The sequence below is a fragment of the Salvia hispanica genome, chromosome 3 (genome assembly GCF_023119035.1).
Source record: "Salvia hispanica cultivar TCC Black 2014 chromosome 3, UniMelb_Shisp_WGS_1.0, whole genome shotgun sequence".
In the NCBI taxonomy this organism is placed as follows: Eukaryota; Viridiplantae; Streptophyta; class Magnoliopsida; order Lamiales; family Lamiaceae; genus Salvia; species Salvia hispanica.
In genome coordinates, this window is record NC_062967.1 from 40745832 (window position 1) to 40766037 (window position 20206).

At 35.9% G+C, this 20206-nt stretch overlaps 3 protein-coding genes across 4 annotated transcripts; 1 reads left to right on the forward strand and 2 right to left on the reverse strand.

Moving 5' to 3' along the window:
- The first annotated feature begins 437 nt into the window (after positions 1-437).
- Positions 438-3632, forward strand: LOC125211034. 2 transcript variants are annotated; one of them, XM_048110709.1, is made up of 5 exons: positions 438-606; positions 1288-1761; positions 2036-2845; positions 3282-3373; positions 3444-3563. In XM_048110709.1, the coding sequence occupies exons 2-5, from the start codon at positions 1309-1311 to the stop codon at positions 3475-3477; spliced, it is 1389 nt and encodes a 462-aa protein (XP_047966666.1). In that variant the 5' UTR covers positions 438-606; positions 1288-1308; the 3' UTR covers positions 3478-3563. The 2 variants fall into 2 exon arrangements, with proteins under 2 accessions (XP_047966666.1, XP_047966665.1); XM_048110708.1 differs by having other exon boundaries at positions 3282-3632.
- Positions 3633-7010: 3378 nt separating this feature from the next.
- LOC125209048 (GTP-binding nuclear protein Ran1A) lies at positions 7011-8957 on the reverse strand. Its single transcript, XM_048108635.1, has 8 exons — positions 8825-8957; positions 8654-8723; positions 8231-8287; positions 8013-8130; positions 7838-7927; positions 7574-7753; positions 7391-7468; positions 7011-7293 (listed from the first exon to the last, which is right to left on the reverse strand). The coding sequence occupies exons 1-8, from the start codon at positions 8825-8827 to the stop codon at positions 7224-7226; spliced, it is 666 nt and encodes a 221-aa protein (XP_047964592.1). The 5' UTR covers positions 8828-8957; the 3' UTR covers positions 7011-7223.
- Positions 8958-11337: 2380 nt separating this feature from the next.
- LOC125214396 lies at positions 11338-14330 on the reverse strand. Its single transcript, XM_048115402.1, has 3 exons — positions 14181-14330; positions 12810-13307; positions 11338-12219 (listed from the first exon to the last, which is right to left on the reverse strand). Exons 1-3 carry the CDS (start codon positions 14254-14256, stop codon positions 11681-11683), a joined length of 1113 nt encoding a protein of 370 aa, XP_047971359.1. The 5' UTR covers positions 14257-14330; the 3' UTR covers positions 11338-11680.
- Positions 14331-20206: the final 5876 nt, after the last annotated feature.

The window sequence follows — 20206 nt, forward strand, 5'->3', positions numbered from 1 at the left end:
TTTTTTCCACCCACTTTTCTTAACATTTTTTAAAATTCGTATCATAAAAGAAATGAAACTCTTATTCGCGGATAGATATTACTTTTTTTGTCCATTTAAATTGACATTTTATTTTTTAGAGTACTCCATTTAAAGTAATACAGTACATTAAATATTCTCTATGATTTAATCTCAGTTAAACACATTAAAGAACGATGTATAAATTCTTAATACAGAATAAAAAAACGTAATTAATCATGTTAGGCTCATAATAAAAGAACGTTTATCGTGCACGGCTGAAATAGGCGCGTGATGGCGTGCAATTCGCAGCATGACCGTTTTTTAATGGTTTGGATTGAGTTTTTAAATCAATATTCTTGATTTATTCGAAATACTCTCTGTCGCATATATACTCAATTTTAATAAATCAATTTTTTTTTGCTGAAACTAAATTTTCACCAAGAACAACAGATACAAATTTTTGGTATCATACATTATTCAAAGGGAAGGAAACAAACCCTAGTGAAATCAGAGTTGCGTTTTGGAAGAAGTGATCAAATTCAGGGATCAATTTCACCTGATCACAACTTCTCACCTCCAGAATTCGCTTTAATTTTGAGGAAAAAGGTCAGTGGTTTTCTAATTTTAGGGTTTCATGTTCTTTGCTTTCAAATGCTAAATTGATCAATGTTGAGTAGTAGCTTTTGGGGGTTTTAACAAATTTTGACTCTTTATTACGCTTTGGATCTATATTCTTGATTATTTCGTTGAATTTCCCCTTTTTGTTGATATTGTGGCAAGTCTAACAGGTTTCTATATATTTCAAACTTTTCTGTAATTGGTTTAGTTTTCAAATGTTGAATTCTTGAAGATTATCATGATAAACTGTTTAAAGTTGTTATGAATTACTGATTTTGTTCTGGAAATTAAAATCACAAATAATTTTCTTTTCACTAGTCAATTCTTTCCGATCAGCTTGATTTTCAGCAGAAATGAAAAAAATCGTGATTTTCCATTGATTTTTCATGGAAAATCTAATGTTTCACTTGTCCTTGGCGTTGAAAAAGAAAACTACATTTGTAATTAAATCTAGCAATGAATTGATTATCTTGTTTTTTTTGTGAAGGTTAGACTTTTGATGTGATTGAATATATGCTCTCTGTTTTTACTTTTGTTTTTGTGAATCTTTCATACAGTAAGATCGAAGTCAAATTTTACTCTAAATCTAATCACTCTGTCAGTTTTGGATTTTGATTCTCCAAATTTGTATGCTATTAATGGCATTATGTCGTTTTCTTGCTACCACAGGCTTTGCTATTTGGGATTCTGATGATGAAATTTAAGAAAGGGGATAAGGTGGAGGTTATGAACAATGAAGAGATTCCAGTTTCATGGCATGTTGCTGAGGTTTTGTCTGGCGATCGAAATATGTATTGTGTGAAATATGATAGCTATCCTGGTATGTCGAGTGAACGCAAGGTGGAGACAATTCCAAGGATGTTTGTAAGGCCGTGCCAGCCATTGGTGCAAGGTGTCGAGGATCACGTAGCTGGAGATGTCGTGGAGACATTTCACGAATGTGCCTGGAAGGCTGCTACTATCCTGAACGTATTGCAAGGCAAAAGAGGAACTACAAGTAAGAAGACTTCCCTCCGAGCAGCTGCAATCCAGAAACGGTATTTGGTAAGGCTGCTTGGGTGCTCCATGGAATCTGTTGTTGATGGATCAAACATTAGGAGTAAGCAGACATGGCACGAAGGCAAATGGGTTCTGTTTGAAAAGGTAGTTTCTGTTTTTCCATAGCTCGTGTTTCAGTAACATCTCACCGTCATTTCTGTGCACATGCTATCTTTTTGGATTCTTCCCCGTTGCCTTGGGCCATTTTTTGGCATTTAATGACATTGATTTTTGCCTCGCCTGCATATTTTTAAGCAATTAATTCAAGAAGTTAACTTGTAGTGTGCTCCAAGTCTCTGGTTTACTTGTTTTTTAAGTCATTTCTTGCTAATATATTCTTCTCTAATGCCTCTGATCTCCTGGTTTATATTGATTGCAGAGTTCTCGAGGAGCTGACGATGTTACAACTAGCAAACCATCAACTTCGGTTTGTCATCAGAATGTGAACTTCAAGATCCCTCTACCAAAACCAAGGGCTAAGAAGACACCTGCAAATAATTGCATCAATATTTTGGACGAGTCTCGGTTTATGGAATCTCATCATGATTCAAGGTCGCTAAAGAGGATTTCCCCTTATGGCTCTTCTACCAATGATACACATGACAGGCCTAGCCAAAAGTTACGAGCAATTGAGAAAGATGTGAGGAAACAAAGACTGGCTGCTGCCCCAGTGTTCGAAAAGGCAGGTTCTGTTTCTTACCCAAGAAAGATTTTAGGTGAGAAAAACATACATGCTTCCCTCAAAATTATACCGAGTGCATTCAGTCAAATGGTGAAGGTGAAAGTGAATGATGTTCCTGGAATCAGACATACGCAATCGAATAGTTCATACAGTGATGCCTCCTCTGTGGGTAGTTGTAGTATTACTGATCGGAGTCCAAGCAACTTTGACATGCCTTCTATCTACCTAGTTTCTCGAGAAACAGACACCGTTGATAGTGATGCTGAGTCTAGTAATGGTTCAGGATTTGAGAGGAAAAGTAGCTCTCATCCTCCACGAGAGGAAGTAGGATCCAGTATCCGTAGGTTAGAGTTGCAAGCTTATCGCAGAACTCTAGAAGCTCTTTACGCCTCAGGTCCCTTAAGTTGGGATCAGGAATCAATGTTGACAAATCTTCGTATCATGCTCCATATTTCAAATGATGAACATTTGACGGAGCTGAAGTACCTAATATCTGCTAAAACTGCTGTAAGTGTCAGATAACGGTAGTTTTATTTTTCTTACTCAGTACATTATTCTTGCATCTGGAATTTGTTATGTTTCAACAATGTAAGTTGATGTTTTGGTAGTACATTTGATTCTGTTTAGGAGTTGGGTAGTTTGTTACTAAGAAAGATGTATCAAATTCTTCCCTTTGTCATCTAGTTTAGATGCTTCTTATAAATAAAATATTCTCATCCCATTTATTCTGGATTCATTTGCTGTTTTTCCTTTTCCGCTGTATTTTACAACGTCAAACAGTTTTTCTGGCTACTACAACCCGAACATGATGAACTAATCTTGTCTAGTGAATTTGACGATATGAAGTAACTGTATCGATTTCTATTCTTCCTTTCCACTTTCGATGGCATAAAGCATAATTTATGTGTGAAGATGGGTAATTGATGAATCTTGAAATCCCCAGGGGCAAGTTGGAGGCATGCTTGATTTGCTAAAAGCTGATTCCGTGATTTGCACGACGATACAGTCGTCGAAACTGTTGTTCTCCTGGCCTTGGTACCCAGCAGTTTGTCTATATTATTGTTTCATTATAACTGTATGTATTTTGCTGAGGATATTTTTGCAGGATCCATTCCCAGGTACTACAATACAAGGTTTAAGGTCACTCTCTTGTTTTTTACATCCTAATTTTGTGGCATGTACTTTTCATTTTCCTGGGTGCTTAAAATTGGTTTTATTTCTTCAACATTTTGGTTAATGCAACAAATATACACGGTCACATTTTGATATCAGAAATGTATATTATAGGAATGGAAATTAGCAAATTTATGAGGGTGAAAGTAGTAGTAGATTCCAAAAGTGGAGATTCTATGATCTTTTCCCGGAAAATGAATATTTGTTGAATAGAAAGTTAGAAAAACAAAAGAATAGTCTGCACAGAATTTGTTCAAACTTCAAACAAATACTTCTGCTTACAAACGCGGGTTTCAGGAAAGTCTTTGATTTTTCTTGACTCGGTTGACCTTATAACCGGTCAAAGTTGGCCTTGATTATGTAAATACTAGATTAATACTCCTAATAAAACTAATTAAATCATTAGTACAAATTCCTAATTGTGACTAATGTAATTATTTAAAAATAATATCTCTAAGCGATATTTTAAAAAGAATTTATCATGGAAACCTAGTTGTTGTAATTTATTATAGTACTATGATAAATAGACTTCCAGACTCTAGCACTACTAGACTTGAATACATTTATTAAATTTGATTAATTAATAATTATGTACTAATATCTTAAACATGGACAAATAAATTTAATTAAAATGAGCCTAAATTATGATGAATTGGATTGTGATGAAAAAATTAATACTCCCTTCGTCCTTGAAAAGTAAAAACTATTTCTTTTTTAGTCTGTCCTTGAAGAGTGTAAATTTTTTAATTTTGGAAATCCAACTACATTACTAATAAAGTGGACACTACTCTCTACTAACAGTACTTCCTCTAACTTTTCTCTATATCTCTCTTACTTTACCAATAATGTATTAAAACTCGTGTCCAACTAAATGTTTATACCGTACTTTTAATGGATTAATGAAGTATTAATAACAATAGTTACACTAATTAACACCTTAATAGACTTCAATTAACTAGAGCTCAATTTAATTAAGTTATAAGTCCATGAGACTCCGTCCACATCTCTTTAGATCCACGTTAATCAATATTACTTTCTCTAAGTGTATGCATATTTGATTGAACATAGGTACTTTTAATGTATAATTAGTAAAGTAAGAGAGATATAAAAAAAAAATTAAAATATTGTTAACGAAAAATGAGTGTCGCCTCATAACAGATTCAAAATTAGAAAGCGCATGCTTTTATAAAATAACAGATTCAAAATTAGAAAGCGCATGCTTTTATAAAATAGAGAGAGTATATAAGTAGTAGGAAGAGAGGGTGAGAAGAAAATCACAGCATCATAAAATCATGAAATCAGAACTTTTCTCTCTCCATTTGCGATTTTCAAAAAATCTTCGCCGACTTATGTTAAATAACATGTTACACACATCAATATTCAAAACTAGATAAGAGAATGTGTTAGAAGATCTAACGTCCATATATTATTGATGACGTGAAGGAAGTTGCAAGTCTTCTTCTATAAAGAATACTATTTGCGATCAAAAAGTTAAATTCTTTGATTTCAGATTTGTCTATCAATCAACTTTCATTCAGTTATTAGCTTAATCTTTGCTACATCCTCGGCTTTTGATGATTGGACGAGATCGAACTAAAAGCTCAAGAAATGAATTGATCACGACAAAAGCAATAGTAAAGAATCTACCGAAAGCGGTTGATCTATGAGGCGATGACAACAATAACTAGATTGATAAATTAAGGAAAGAGTACTACGTGTATTTAACAAAAGAGTATGGATTTTGATTCTTTAGTGGAGATACATGGGCAGCTATTTTCATCAATCCGTAATTATTTTCCTTATTTTTCCAGATCCAATTTTATAGTACTCCTCCCTCTCAGGCTAGTTGGTGCATTTTTTTAAACACATTGAAAATTGAAACTTAAAGATTAAGTGAAGGGAAAATAAAATTATACTAAAAGAGAGAAAAAGTACTCCGTTTGTCTTATTAAAAATGCAATGTTTTTCCTTTTGGGTTGTCCTACTAAAAATGAAATGTTTTTTAAAATAGAAGCATTACTCTCTATACTATTTCTTCTCTCTTACTTTACTCTCTCTTCATTAACTCACAAAATAACACTGCATAAAATCTCGTGCTGAAAATCAAATATTTCATATTTATTGGGACGGAAAGAGTAAGAGAAAATAAAAGAAGTAAAAAAGTAAAAAATTTTGCCAAAAAAAATGAAGCAAGTAGTTTGGAACAATTCAAAAACAAATATTGAGCAAATATTTTGGAACGTATAAGATAAAATTGCAAATATTTGGATTGTGAGTTTGCTTATCAAAGCTTTGTAAGTAATTAGTAAACATTCCATTATTAAACAATTCACATACAAACATTGTTGCTAAAATATTGTTCATTGTTCTATGTTTATTTTTAAAGTTAACCGTCAATGTAATATGGAATTGAGAAACATAAAAGACACAAAATTGTTAAGTTGGAACCGAAACCACTAGAATTTGCCCATTTCCATTCAAAGCCATAATCACTAAGAGCATCCCCATCCGTGCTCTTAGCTAAGAGCACGGAAGTGGACTCGGACCCACTTTTACTATTTGTCCTTAGCTAAAAGCACAACACCCACATCCGTGCTCTTAGCTAAGGACAAGCTCAAGGGTTCCATCATTCTATTATTCAATTTAAATACTTCAATTACTAAAAACATTTCTACATTATAAAAATACATTAAAAAATAAAAATTACATAATTAAAATCCTAAAAAATAAAAATTACATAATTAAAATCTTAAAAAATAAAAATACATAATTAAAATCCTAGAAAATAAAAAAAATACATAATTAAAATCCTACAAATTAAAAATTACACACGTGGAAGACTAGTCATCTATCCCCAATTGCCTCTTGAGACCCCGGATCATTTGCTCATGTGTTGCAAGTTGCTCCGGAGTCATCTTAGACGTATCGTTCAAATAGAGTTGGCCCAAGAGGGTCCACAACGTGTTGTTCGGGGGTGGAGGAGGCACAAAGGGAGCGGGGGAAAGAATATGAGAAAAAAGATAAGAGAATGTAGATGATAGAATAGATGAGAATGTGATTTTTTTTTTTTGTTGAAGTAGGGATATTTATAGATGAAAATGTGAATTTTGAGAAAAAAAAATTAAAAGTGAGTAGAAAATGGATATAATTTTTTGGGAAGTGAGAAAATATTTCTTTTTATTTAAAAACATTTTTTTAAATAAATTTTGAAGTAAGCCACTTAAGGGTGCTCACCGGCACGGACGGAAGCTGCAGCGGCAGACGACGCCTGCTCAGCGGCACGGACGGACGAACAAAATTTTTTTCACCGCCGTGGATGCTCTAAATACCGAAACTATTTTTTAATACTACAATTGTTTATAGTAGTAAAATACAATTAAAAAATGCTTTTTTAAAGCTACGTGCCCGGAACTCAGTTAAAAAAACCATTAAGCCAACAAGACATCAATCAACCATCCAGTTTGAACATCAATGATAAAGAGTATCATGCAAATCATCAGAACTTAAATGTGAAATGGATTAAACAACCAAAGAGCTCAACTGAAAATGTGAACTACATGCAAATCACATTGAATTGAATCAGAAGATAAAATCATCTTCCCTCAACCTACTCAAATCACAGTTCAAAGTCCTAAGTATTGTCATTTAATCCTCTTATATTCCTAGAGCGGAAGGTTTTATGGAACACCATCACAACTCACAAGACAACCACTTAGTCAAATGCATCATCATCATCATCCGGAAGGGGCCGATGAACCGCTTCTGCTAGCTCGGCTTCATGCCTGCAAAATATGTTCCAAGGTTTAACATATCATCAACATAAAGCCATATATTGTATTAACACAACTATGGTAGGTAGGAGAGGGGGCAGAAATATACTGTTGCTGAGCAACCAAATCGATCTGAACTTCCGGTGGAGCTAGAGCAGGCGACTCAACAAAGTGCAAGTTAGGATCACTGCAACCAGAGAAAGATGTTAACAAAGAGAAACCCATATATTTGCTTCCTACTCACTATGGGGTTGGCTTTTAGCACAAATATTTGTAATTTAGAGGTAATTACCCAGCGAGCTTCCTAGCCAGATAAAGGAAGGGCTTCTCGAAGTTGTAATTGCTCTTGGCTGAAATTTCATAATACTGCAAGTTCTTTTTCCTGTGGAAAGTAACCTGCTTGGCCTTCACTTGCCTGTTCTTGACATCAACCTTGTTTCCACAAAGCACAATTGGGATGTTTTCACACACACTGAAATTTTACAGCAGCAAAACGTTAAAATATGATGCAGCAAAACTTCACTATCAGGATAAAAGTCTAGTAAGCAACACATACCGGCAAAGATCACGATGCCATGTGGGGACGTTCTTGTAAGTTAACCGAGCAGTTACATCAAACATGATAATGGCACATTGTCCGTGGATGCTGCATCATTTCAAATTCATCACCATCAACCAACCAAATTCTATCAGACACTCATGCATAGTGGATGATTACACAAATTACTTACTAGTATCCATCCCTCAAACCTCCAAACTTCTCCTGACCAGCAGTGTCCCAGCAATAAAATCTGATCTTCCCACAGTTGGTGAAAAAATCAAGAGGATGGACCTCCACACCAATTGTAGCTGTTCAAAGAAGTCTCTTTGTCAATATAAAAGAAAAGGAAAACATAAAACGATAGTATAGACTATACACTGAGATTATTGGCAAGGTTGAGTTTCTTACGTTCATATTTCTTCTCGAATTCACCGGTGAGATGCCTCTTTACAAATGTAGTTTTCCCTGCCATCAAATTACAGTGATATACCATTGACCAATAAACTCTTTTCTTCTACTCATTGATATACTTATTAAACTAAACTAAATAGAACAACGTTTCTACAAACTGAACTTCGAATCACATTAATTCAAATAAGCAGTCACTAAGATCATCCTAAATCAAAACCTAAGGTTACTAAAAACTATACATTCAAAAATAGCACTAACAATTGTAAACAAGCATAATTGCTTAACCATGAAATCAATGCTAACTGATCTGACGACACAAAGATGAAGAAGGCTCGGCTTTTCCAAAATCACATGAAAACAACAAAATTGGAATCCATGCATCTAAGTAATTCAGATGAGGATATAAGTCGAATTAAATACCTGTACCGCCATCGCCAACAATTACAAGCTTGAAGCTTGGGTAATCCACAGTCTGCTGATTCGGCAGCGCCTAAAAAATCACGAAAAAGGTAAACAATCACAAAGCATAGAAAGAAAAATTCATCAAAACACCGAATCGAGCTTGAATTTCGAAATAAGCTGGGTGATTACCATTTGATAACGCTGATAGAGTAGACACGATACGCGGAGAGAGAGATTGTTGTGAGATTTTGAGCTGTGAATCAGTGAGTGTATATATTGTGGAGCCCTAAAAAAGTAGCGTAGATTTTGCGTTGGAGTTTTTGAATTCACTGCTTTCAGCTGACGCGATCATCTCAGCCGTCGGATCAAAGCTGGAGCATCATCACGTGCTCGCCACGTGTTTATTGTTGGAGCATTTTGATCTTCTAGAATAATTGGTTTGGGCCTCGAACACATAAAAAGATTTGAATTTGGGCTGAGATCCATTTTTAATTACTCCTTCCGTCCGCGAATAGGAGTCCCGATTGGCCATTTTCATCCGTCCGCCATTAGGAGTCCCGGTTAGACATTTTATCTTGGGAGTATAAAAAATGACCCCACTTTTCCCTTAATTTAGAAGCTGCAATTAATTTTAATCCACTTTGATTGCAAATAATAATATAAATGAGTCTCACATTCCACTATCACACACTTAAATTATTACACTCAAACTTTTTTTAAAACCCGCACCCAACTCAACTGGGACTCCTATTCACGGACGGAGGGAGTATAACGAGACTCCTCTTTAGTTTGATATTCCATTTTTTTTATCATCTATTTAATTAATCTATTTTTATTTTAGAAAATTTTTAACCTTCTATCCCAAGGAAGATGACCCCTTCCTTGGACGCAGAATTTTATACAGCTTTATTTTTTGTGTTAAGTGAAGAGAGAAAAGTAAGAGAGAGAGAATAAAGTAGAGATAGGTGTTTTCAATTTTAGTAATGAGTCATCTTGGTTGGAACAATCCAAAAAGAAAAGTGGGTCATCTTCAATGAGACGGAGGGAGTACTATTTTTTTACTATTTCTTTTGTTATTGTTTAGTTTTTTTCCTTTATTTTATTAATTATGTATTAAAACTCATGTTGTTTTATACATGCACAAAAACAACTACGGATGTCAGTGCAACCCGCAATCAATGAGTTGACTTGAAATAGCCTGCTAAATTTAGAGGGTTATGATTGGAATGTTTCAAATCGATTAACTCGTACCCCGAGGACTGGACCTAAAACCCAATGGGTTGCCCAGTGAATTGGATCTAGTTACAATTATTGTGTATTAGTATTTCTTGACACATAATTGGATCTACTTATTTTTATAATAAAAATAAGGGTTATTTGAAAAATAAGATTACTTTTATGAGACTAAGGGAGTATATAATATACATATAGATATTAGATTTTTATTAATATATTAATATTCGGTATGCGTTAGTGTTAACTAATTTACAGTAATAACTAATAACTTTCAATTATATTTATTAAAATTATCAACACAAAGAAATAATTATATCAATACAATATGTAAATTTAAATATCAAGACATAAGTTTATCAAAAAAAAAATAAATTGTCCTTGTGTTGATTTTTTTAACATACAAAATTAATATTAGTTATTAGTTATTACTAACTCTAAATTATGCTTTAAAATTTTTTAAAATATGAAAATTTTTATTTATTTTATATAAATTTTAAATTAGTATGTTATTATGTTTGATTTTAAATATCTATGTCAAAATTATTATGATTGAATTTATATATTTATAATGTCTAATTTTTATTATTATATATTAATTAATCATATGTTAGTTTATCGATTAGCCTGAAACTCAAATATTTAGGATTAGAGGTGAATATTTATAACAAAATTACCTCATACTTGATTAATCAAAGCCCAAGGAGAGTTAGACCCAATTAAATTCACTTAATCAAAGCCCAAGGAGAGTTGACCCAATTAAATTCACTAGCTGGCCCTATTGACATCATATAACATAGACATGATAGCAATATATAGGAGGTTATTTAGGATTAGAATTGAATATTTATAAAATTATTTTATTAAGTTATTAGAGGTGGAATAAGAATGGAGTAGGAAAGGTGGAGTAGGAGACCTGCTCCAATATAGTGCAATTTGTGTTGACACGACCTTGATAAAAATTCGATTCCACACTACCCGAAGCCATACAAAGTTTTAGTTCTCAAAATTTAAAAACTACTAATACTCAAAAAAACCCAAGTTAACATGATACTCATACTCCATGAAATTATCTCAACATGAACATTATAATACTTGAGAATAAATATATAATTGACCCTTAAATTAGTGTGCACCATTGTTATGAAAAGCGGCTGTTTGGCAGTGGGGTTTAAATAGAGCTAGACAGTGCTACATGGCCTTGTGTTAATGCAATGAAAATTAGACCTATATTATTGTATATAGCTATGCACTATCATATCCTGTACTAATAAGGACATAGATTCACACTCTAGCCTAGTTGTCATTGAATACGAAAACAAATTAATAGATTACTCAACTTAACATAATAGAGATAAAATTATAGTAACATTTATAAGTTAGCTAATCGTTTTACTTTACCTCTTACATTCCAATTTATTGAAATTAAGCTCACAATACAAAAGAAAATGATAGGAAGAACATGAATATCCTTGTATAAGTATTGGCTATTTCATTTGATTCTAATCAACTCAACCTCAACCACACACTTAAAATAGACATACTGAATGTAGATATCAATCTCTGCCATTCAACCTCCATGGCAAAAATGATAAAACCACATCACTCTCTTCCCACCAAATCCCTTTCCCATTTATTTGGGCTTAATAATACACCTGAAAATCAAACACCACTCCTCTATATATACTGTTACACCTTAAAAACTTGGGATCTGGCAGAGTATTGATAGCACCATATCAAAATGAAAACAAAGCAAAACAAAATCAGCATCCATTGTAGCAACAAGAAATAGTACTACTCTCAGTATATCCATCAGGCCAGCCTCCTCGGGTGGCGGACGCTGAGCAGCTTCACATCGTCCACCACGGGCCCACAGAGGGAGGCGTAGTCGTCGCTCCTCATGTGGTAGTAGGTGCTGAGGAACATGATCCTGGTGCGAGCACTGACTGCAACAAACCTCAGCACAGCGCGCTTGTATCCACCCTTGCCCTTGGACTCGTAGGGGACCTTGAGGGTGTCCCTCCCGGCAAACGCCTCAACGATCATGGATCCCTCGCAGGCGTTGCTAGCGTCCCCAACCGCGAACGTCAGCTGGTAGGTCTTGCCGATGATGGTCCTGGCCACCTGCGCGATGGCACTCTCTTTTCCCCCCACGAGCTCTATAGCCCTCTGGCCGTGTGGGACTGAGAAGTGAGCTGCGTCAATGTACTTCACGGCCTTGAGGGACTCGACCATCCAGGCCGGGAGGGGGCTGTTGTCATCCTCTATGTTTGGTGGGATTAGGACTCCCCAGCTTGTGTTGGGGAATATGTAGGCACCTTCTTCAAAGTCACCATTTTTCAGCAGATTCTCTGCAAACAAGCATTGAAACAAACAAACAATCAAGAAAGTTGCAAGGATAAAAACAAAGGATGCATTAGAATTATACAGTTAAAAAATGTAATCTTGCAACAAGACAGAGTTGGAAAGTAAATTCATTTGAGTAAAAATTGAATCTTGCAACAAGACAGAGTTGGAAAGTAAATTCATTTGAGTAAAAATTGAATCTTACAACAAGACAGAGTTTGAAAGTAAATTCAATTGAGTAAAAATGGAATCTTGCAACAAGACAGAGTTGGAAAGTAAATTCATTTTGAGTAGTCAAAAAAGAGCAAATCCCATATCCTGTCTCCTTCCCCTCAACAAGTAGGACCAAAACACTTTTGGCAACTTGTTGATTGACAACGACAGATAATGTCTAGAGGCAAAGGAGATGGGGAGGAAAAGACATAAGCTTTGTAACTTGTAAGAAGCATGTAGATAATGTCCAGTGATCATGGTTTTAAAGTACTAATTAATCTGCTTAATTTACATATACAATTGATGTAACCAAGCATATAGTCCAAAACCATTGCAAATAGTTCCATAATCTGATAAGCATTGGTGGAATGAGTGAACTTACGGTTTGTTGGACTCGGAGGGTATAAAGCCCGAATTGCTATTGAATCAATGAGAGGTCCACAGGCAGGATCCTCCTCAACGCCCGGATTGTGAATAAGGATCTCAGCCACGGTGCTACTTGTCTTGAACGCCCACGCATACGAGTCCCAGCCATTGCTGCTGTACAATGTCTGGATTGGCAGGACTCCAAAGTCGGGCGCTACAGAGACGTTCACCCTCTCCTCCTGAGCACATGTCCGGGCAGCACTAAACGTTATTGAATAGAACATCCCCTTTGTGACATTGATAAGTTGCTTGATCGAGGCCTCGTTCCCCAGCCTCACAGCAGCATATCCCTCTGGCACCACCAGAAGCATGTCACCCTGCTGCTGCCCGGCCTTGATGTACTCAACGAAGCCGGATATCTGCCATTTCGGGATGGCGTGGGGCTTGAGCACAATGGTGCCATTGAGGTCGGAGGCGGATGGAGCCATCTCGAAGTTGCCATTGTCTAACAACCCTGTGGTTTCAGATTAACCAAGCAACTACTTAGCTTCAAAAAGTTTATGAGTCAAGACTTGAAAAAAGGATAATGAATTAGCCTCCTAACAACATCTCTATCACTTTTTGGTTTCTTGATAGGAATTTAGAATGTGGAGTAACATGCTAAGGGGGACAGCTGCACACATCAACTAGCAAGACCAGCTGTAGATATTAGCCTCAATTATCTCTCTAACTCTCTCTATGTGTGTGGCATGTGCAATCCCATGTGATAAAAATAAGATTTTCATACTCAAAGAATAATCATCCTAAACAACAAAATATCAAATTGGTAGAAATCTATGATTCTTGCCCTTATAATAAGCTTTACAGTGCAGCATCCAAGAATGTTTGTCACACTAGTTAATCAATAGTAGCACATGGATTCACATATAATAGGGCTAAATCACAGAATTATATATAGTTTCCACTAATTCTGGATGCCTCTGTGTCATTCTCAGGAGAGATCAAAATTATTTATTTTCCCCAAATGTGATAAGATTTATAAATGTGTGTTTGGTTTCTCGAGAAGTAAACCATATTAATGTTGGTATGGTACGAAACATGAATAATTTAGTTGCATTTAACATGTCATTAAATTGCCAGAGTAAGCATGTATTTGCAACATTATGGTTTGCAAAACACACACACACACACAACAAAGACATAAACCCCAAATCTGCAGAGAGGCAAAACAATAATGAACAAAGTCTACAAATCTTGAAAAATCCACTTTCCCTAGCTTAGTTCCCGAATCCAGAGAGTTCCCATGTATCAAGTTCAAATTTTTAGAAAAGGGAAAAGGAGATGAAGCAGAAAATATAAGCAAACTAGAAATGTGTCTCTCTCTTACCATCTCTGAAGGCAAAAGCATGGTGGGAAGCAGCAGCTAAGAACAAGAGCACCGACAGAGCAGTGAAGCTCCCCATTTCTTGGCTCACTCTTTTGTACAGCGAGAAGGAAATAGAATTATTGAGTTTTGGTGTCTGATTTCAAATTGAATTCAGAGACAGCCTTTTTATGCATGCCACCGCTCCAAACTAGCCTCAACATTTCAATTAATTACGTTGTTGCCCAAATCTTACGTTAACATTTCATTTACGATAAGAAAATTTCCACCAATTATGGTTGTTTTGTATTTTTAAATCAATTCATGTGCAATACTTTATAAACCACACTCAAAAAGGGTTTAAATAAAGTCATACTTTAAGGTTTTTAATAGTAAATTAAGAAATTGAAATTAGAAATTGCGATCGAGTTTTTTGGAGCATAGCATGAGAGATCTGTTCTAGCACATGGGCTCATTTAGTGAGTTATCAATTGAAATTTTGTCATCTGTTTAGGGAAAGCAACCACCAAAATTATGGACTGCACTTACATGGTTTTCATTTTACATCAGAAAATATTATTAACGTCATTAGTTGTATAAATTATTGAAAATTTAAAATTTCATTTGTTTATATTGTGGAGTAATTATATTGTTGGAGTATTAGAAAAGATTTTGATAGAATCAATTTTGGATTTCCAAATTTAGAATCTGAAATTGAGTAGCACGCATAAACTAAGAAATTGTCCGATAGCAAATCCATGTGCATGATTGAACGAAAGTCAGATTTAGTCAGAAAACTAACCTCGAAATGCTCTCTCTGCACTAGGCAAATAATGTGGATGAGGATTGTTTCATTTGTTTTCGACTACATGGCTTGAGACAAAATGCCAATAAGTTTAATCAGTTAAAATTATGAGCATGCTAGCGTACATTTTACGATAAAAACAACTTAATATTTGTATAATAGTAGTACTATAAGTGAAATTAAAATGAATACTACTAGTACAATGTTACTCTTCATATTGTGTTTCAAATTCCAAAATACTCTTAAGAGTATCCACATTGGGAGGGCCGCGGCCCTTGGCCCGGAGTCGGCCCGGGTACGGCCCCCCACTACTGAGGCACAAGGAGGACGAGGCCCGGGGGGGTGGACGAGAGAGGGCAGAGCTCTCGGCCAGGCCGAGGCTCGCCACTGCACGGGCCGAGAGCCGCGGCCCCTAGGCCATGGTTTCAATATATATATTTTTTTTTTTTCAGTTTTTGTGTTATTTTTAGGGTTTTGGAGAAGATGAAGTGAAGAAGATGAAGTGGAGAGAGAGAGTATGTGATTAAATGGTAGTTATCAAAAAACTTTTGTATTAATTTAGCATTAATTTAGGAAACAAATCAATCTCAAATCACTAAATCCCTATTAAATTGGCAACTTTTTAATTAAGGATTGTGATTTCAATTCACTCCCTAATTACGGAAATAATTAAAATTTAAATTTTCAATAAATATATTTACTTGTAATTGTCAATTTTTTTAAAATTAATTTAGATTTTTTTTAATTATTATAGTTCAATAATTTTTATTCTAGCTAAATTAAAATATATCAAAAAATGTAAGAAAATAATTTTAATTGGTGGCCCGGAGGGCCACCATTGTGGTGGCCAAGTTTTCATGGGCAGAGCCAAGTTTGTTCGGCATGCCCAAGAAATGGTGGCTTGGGCATGCCCAACAGGGTCACCACTGTGGACACCCTGAGGGCATCCGCAATGGGGCGGACGATGCGACGGACGATGCATCGTCCGCCACTGCAGCACCACGGACGATGCATCGTTCATCGTCCGCGGACGATGCACGTCCTCCGCAGCATTGTCCGTCGCATGGTCCGCCACTTGGCATCAAAGACGATGCAACGCGTTTTTTAATTTTTCACTTTTATTTTTCACTCTCCATCACACTCCATTTTCCACATTTCAAACAAAATGGATCCCAATAGTCCGATGTTCGGTGGTGGTGCACACAGCACACTGGCCGGGTACAGAACCCGGTGAATACTGGTCCTTCGACGTCAACACCCAGTACGATCCCGATTTCAGCACGGATTTGTACGGGCTATCAGACATGGAGCCGTCTCCCACCCGCTTACCTTCCCCACGTCGGCGATCCGCCGCCGCTGCCAATGCCTCGGGCTCCGCGACCAGGAAGAGGCGGCCCAAATCCGCAAAGAAGTTGCCACTTACGACGGTGAATAAAGAGGTCGCCGCATCGCGGACGAACTACGAGGCGGAAGAATCCATCACCTTGACGAGGTGTTGGATTGGTGTATCATAGGACCCGGTGTACGCCAACAACAAGAAGGTCCAAGCTTATTGGGAGCGCATCGCGGAGAAATACAACGAGGGCAAGTCAGCGATCGCCTACAAGCGTCACCGGGAGCAGCACCGCAAGCACTGAGACCAAATAAAGAAGCATGTCAATTTGTTCGCGGCGGAGTACGAGAAGTGCATGAGAGAGCAGGGCAACGGTGAGAGTCTATCGGATGTGCGCGACAAGGCGGTGATGTCGTATAGGTCATTGTACGGCAACTTCAAGCACTACCAGTCCTGGGCGCTCTTGAGGGAGAAGCAGAAGTTCGTTGGAGGTGTCCTGCCCCAATCGAAGGCGGCGAAGAAGAGGGCGACGAAGCTCAACCTGAATGATTATACAAGAAGCGCAACCTCAACCATCCGGTGTACGAGGATGAGAGTTCCGGCACACCGGTGTCCTCCCGGCGTCCCCTGGCATCAAGGCTTCCAAGGGCAAGGGAAAGACGACATCCTCGTTCGCCGCGCCGCCTGACCAGGCCCCGTCGCCGACCCTGAGCTTGACGCCGACCGCGACTTCGACTGCGGCCCATGCCTAAGCGGATTTAGTCCCTCCTCCGACTATAGGATGTTGTTAGACACACACAACGCCCTCATGAATGCGACCAACCCGGCTCAAATCGCGTCCCTCCAGCGGATGATCGATGGCCTCAGTCGCAAGTTGGGACTAGAGTAGCCCCTTTTTATCCTTCCTATCTGTAGTGAACTTTTTTTTTTTTTTAACTTTTAACTTTTTTAATTAAGTTAATGTAGGATTTGCATTTAATTGTGGTTTTTTTTTTATTTTGCTTAATATATTTGCAAACATATAAATAAATACAAAAATATAAGTAAAAACTATAGAACGGGGCTTAGGGCGTCGCATCCTCCGCCCCATTATGGATGCCCTAATAAATATATTTATTGTACATTGCATGATTACATCATACAATTTTCAACATAATTTATTTACTCATTATCTGTATGTTATTGTCACTCGTGACTTAGACTTGAGACGGCGGTCGTGTTTCGTCTCATTCGATCTTTCACGGAAAGGCTATTGTGCGGCCGTACCTTTTCCTTTCTGATATATTGTACTCCCTTTCGTCCCAAAGAAGATGACTCATTCCTTGGACAGCACAAGATTTTACGTAAAAGTAACTTTATTTTGTGTGTTAAGACCATCTTCAACCATTTACACCAAACTCAAACCCATTTTTTAGTATACGTCACATCAAAAAGTAGTTTTACTCCAACCATTTACACTAAATTTAAAATTTACACCATTTTTCAGTTTTTGTCTCATAAAAGTTTTGCAGTAACACCATATTTGGTGTTGTTTTACAAAAAAACCAAAAATGAGTTTGAGTTTGAAGTATGGTTGAAGAAGATTTCTACACCAAAACTCATTTTTAGAGTATGTTTGGAGATGGTCTAAGGGAAGATAATAAAGTGAAAGAGAATGAATAAAATGGAGATAAAAGGTGTAATTGATTAAATTTAACTATTGAACTTTATTTAAAAAAATTGTAACTTTAATATAAATATTAATGTATGCAATTAAAATTATAACTAGAAGTTCTTTTTTATTTGTTCTAAACACTTTTAATATGGCATTATAATTGAAAATATGATCTTCAATATAGTTTTTTTACATGTAATTAACATAAATTATTCGCATCTAATATAAAGGCCTTCAAGCTGCCTATTTGTATATAGTTTTATTTAACAATTTTAAATTAGAAGATTTTTTTTTTGATATATTGTGTCTTCTCATAATCTTTGGATGATGAATGACATGGTGTGATATAACATTGAAAGGACCACATTGGACATTGGAAGAGCAGTATCTAAAATCGATGATCTCTACAACATCTTAGACTTGATCTTCGCTATTGGAATATTCTTCATTGAAAATTCCATTACGGAGAACTCAACCACGGTCCGGTACCACTCCACTTCTACCGTTGCGGGTGCCCGTCCCTTAGGTTCCGTTCCCCGGAACTCAACTGATGTCTTTTGGGGTTTTTTGTTTTATATGTGCAGATGTACTCTATTCGCCCGCTATTACTTGTCACTAACTTTTTTTTTGTCTATCTATCAATACTTGTCATGTTTATGTTCATTTCGTTTATTTTATTATAAAATTAATATATAAAAATAGAAATCATATTTCATATATTTCTTAAAACTCAAATTGAGTCCGTTTGTGATAATTAATGATAGAGTGAGTATAATACTACTACGGTACGACTTCGGTGAATTGGATGTACAACTTTCCAAACCTATATCTTTAACAAGAGCCTAGCATTCCACAAGTATAACACACAATTTATGAGGTCATGAAGATAGGGAGTCAAATAAAGTATAGTAGTAGATCAAATCTTGCCCAATTCCCTAGCAATTTAGCCACTCTTGTACAGTTATTTTGTGTTTGAATCACGAAGGTGACTCCTCGAATAGATAAAACAGGAATGAGATAGAGAGATAAAAGGACAAAACTAGCCTTTTAATAGTTTGGGTGAGAGCAAAGACAAGGCACGAGAGTTGCGGGGCCCGCAGCAAGTTGAATGGGCCCAGTGGATACTAGAAAACCTTGAGACGTATCCATATATTGGGCTTTCTTCGACAGGTTATAAATCGCAATTTCTGTGGGCCTCAATTTACTACCTTCAATTAAGATGTGGGCCGTCTATTCTTTTTAGCCTCTTTTCACTTTTTTTTAAAAAAAAATACTAGTATACATTTTCCTTATAATTATATTATGTGATAATAGTCCTCGACTTGGATTTTTCTTGGATGGGGAGAAATTAATCTTCCAATCGACTATTTACGCAATCTTCTCCCTATTTGAGTTACTTAAATTTTACTCCCTTTTGTCACGTTACAAATAAAATATTTTTCTTTTGGGTTATCTTATTAAAAATGAAACATTTTCTAAAATGGAAACAACACCCTCTCTATTTTTCTCTTTCTTACTTTACTCTCTCTTCATTAACTCGCAAAAAAATAGTGTATAGAATTTCGTGACGAAAACCAAATGTTTCATATTTGTTGGGACAAATAGAGTAGATTTTTTTAGAGGCTTTTTATAGATGACAATGTGACACCATATTTTTTAGACCTAAAGCCACTCTTGGTATATTTATTAAGAGATTTGGGTTCAATCAGGCTCAACAATGGGATTTGAATCAAAATTCTCTATCCACTTTAACCTTTATATTTCAATTTTCTTAAATCTCGTATATGAAAAAACGCTTAAATTAACTTGGGATAGACTGAATTTATGTTGTGATAACAGATTTGTAGAGATAAAATGTGTATGAACTGACAAATTGGCATCATAACTGAAGGTGGATAATGACCAAACCAAGCCAAAAAACTTAAAGTTATGTCTTTTACCATCTTGACAGCTGAGATTCTTGATGTCCTTCCCAAACCTTTTTCGATTTAAACAAATCAATATGATTTTTTTCATTATTGGAAATTAGTTATAGTTCACAATCATTTGTGAAAAATAAAAGATAAACAGTTTGGACAGGTGTTTAATTTGGAGTAATTTTTAATATTGTTTATGAATAGATAGATAGTGTCGTTATCTCTTTCTCTGTGGTTGTGGTCCTGTTTGAGCTGCACATGAAAAGCACCATCATAAGGCTACATACAATACCAGCCGAAAAATCGAAATTAATTTCATAATTCCGCAGACTTTGATATGCC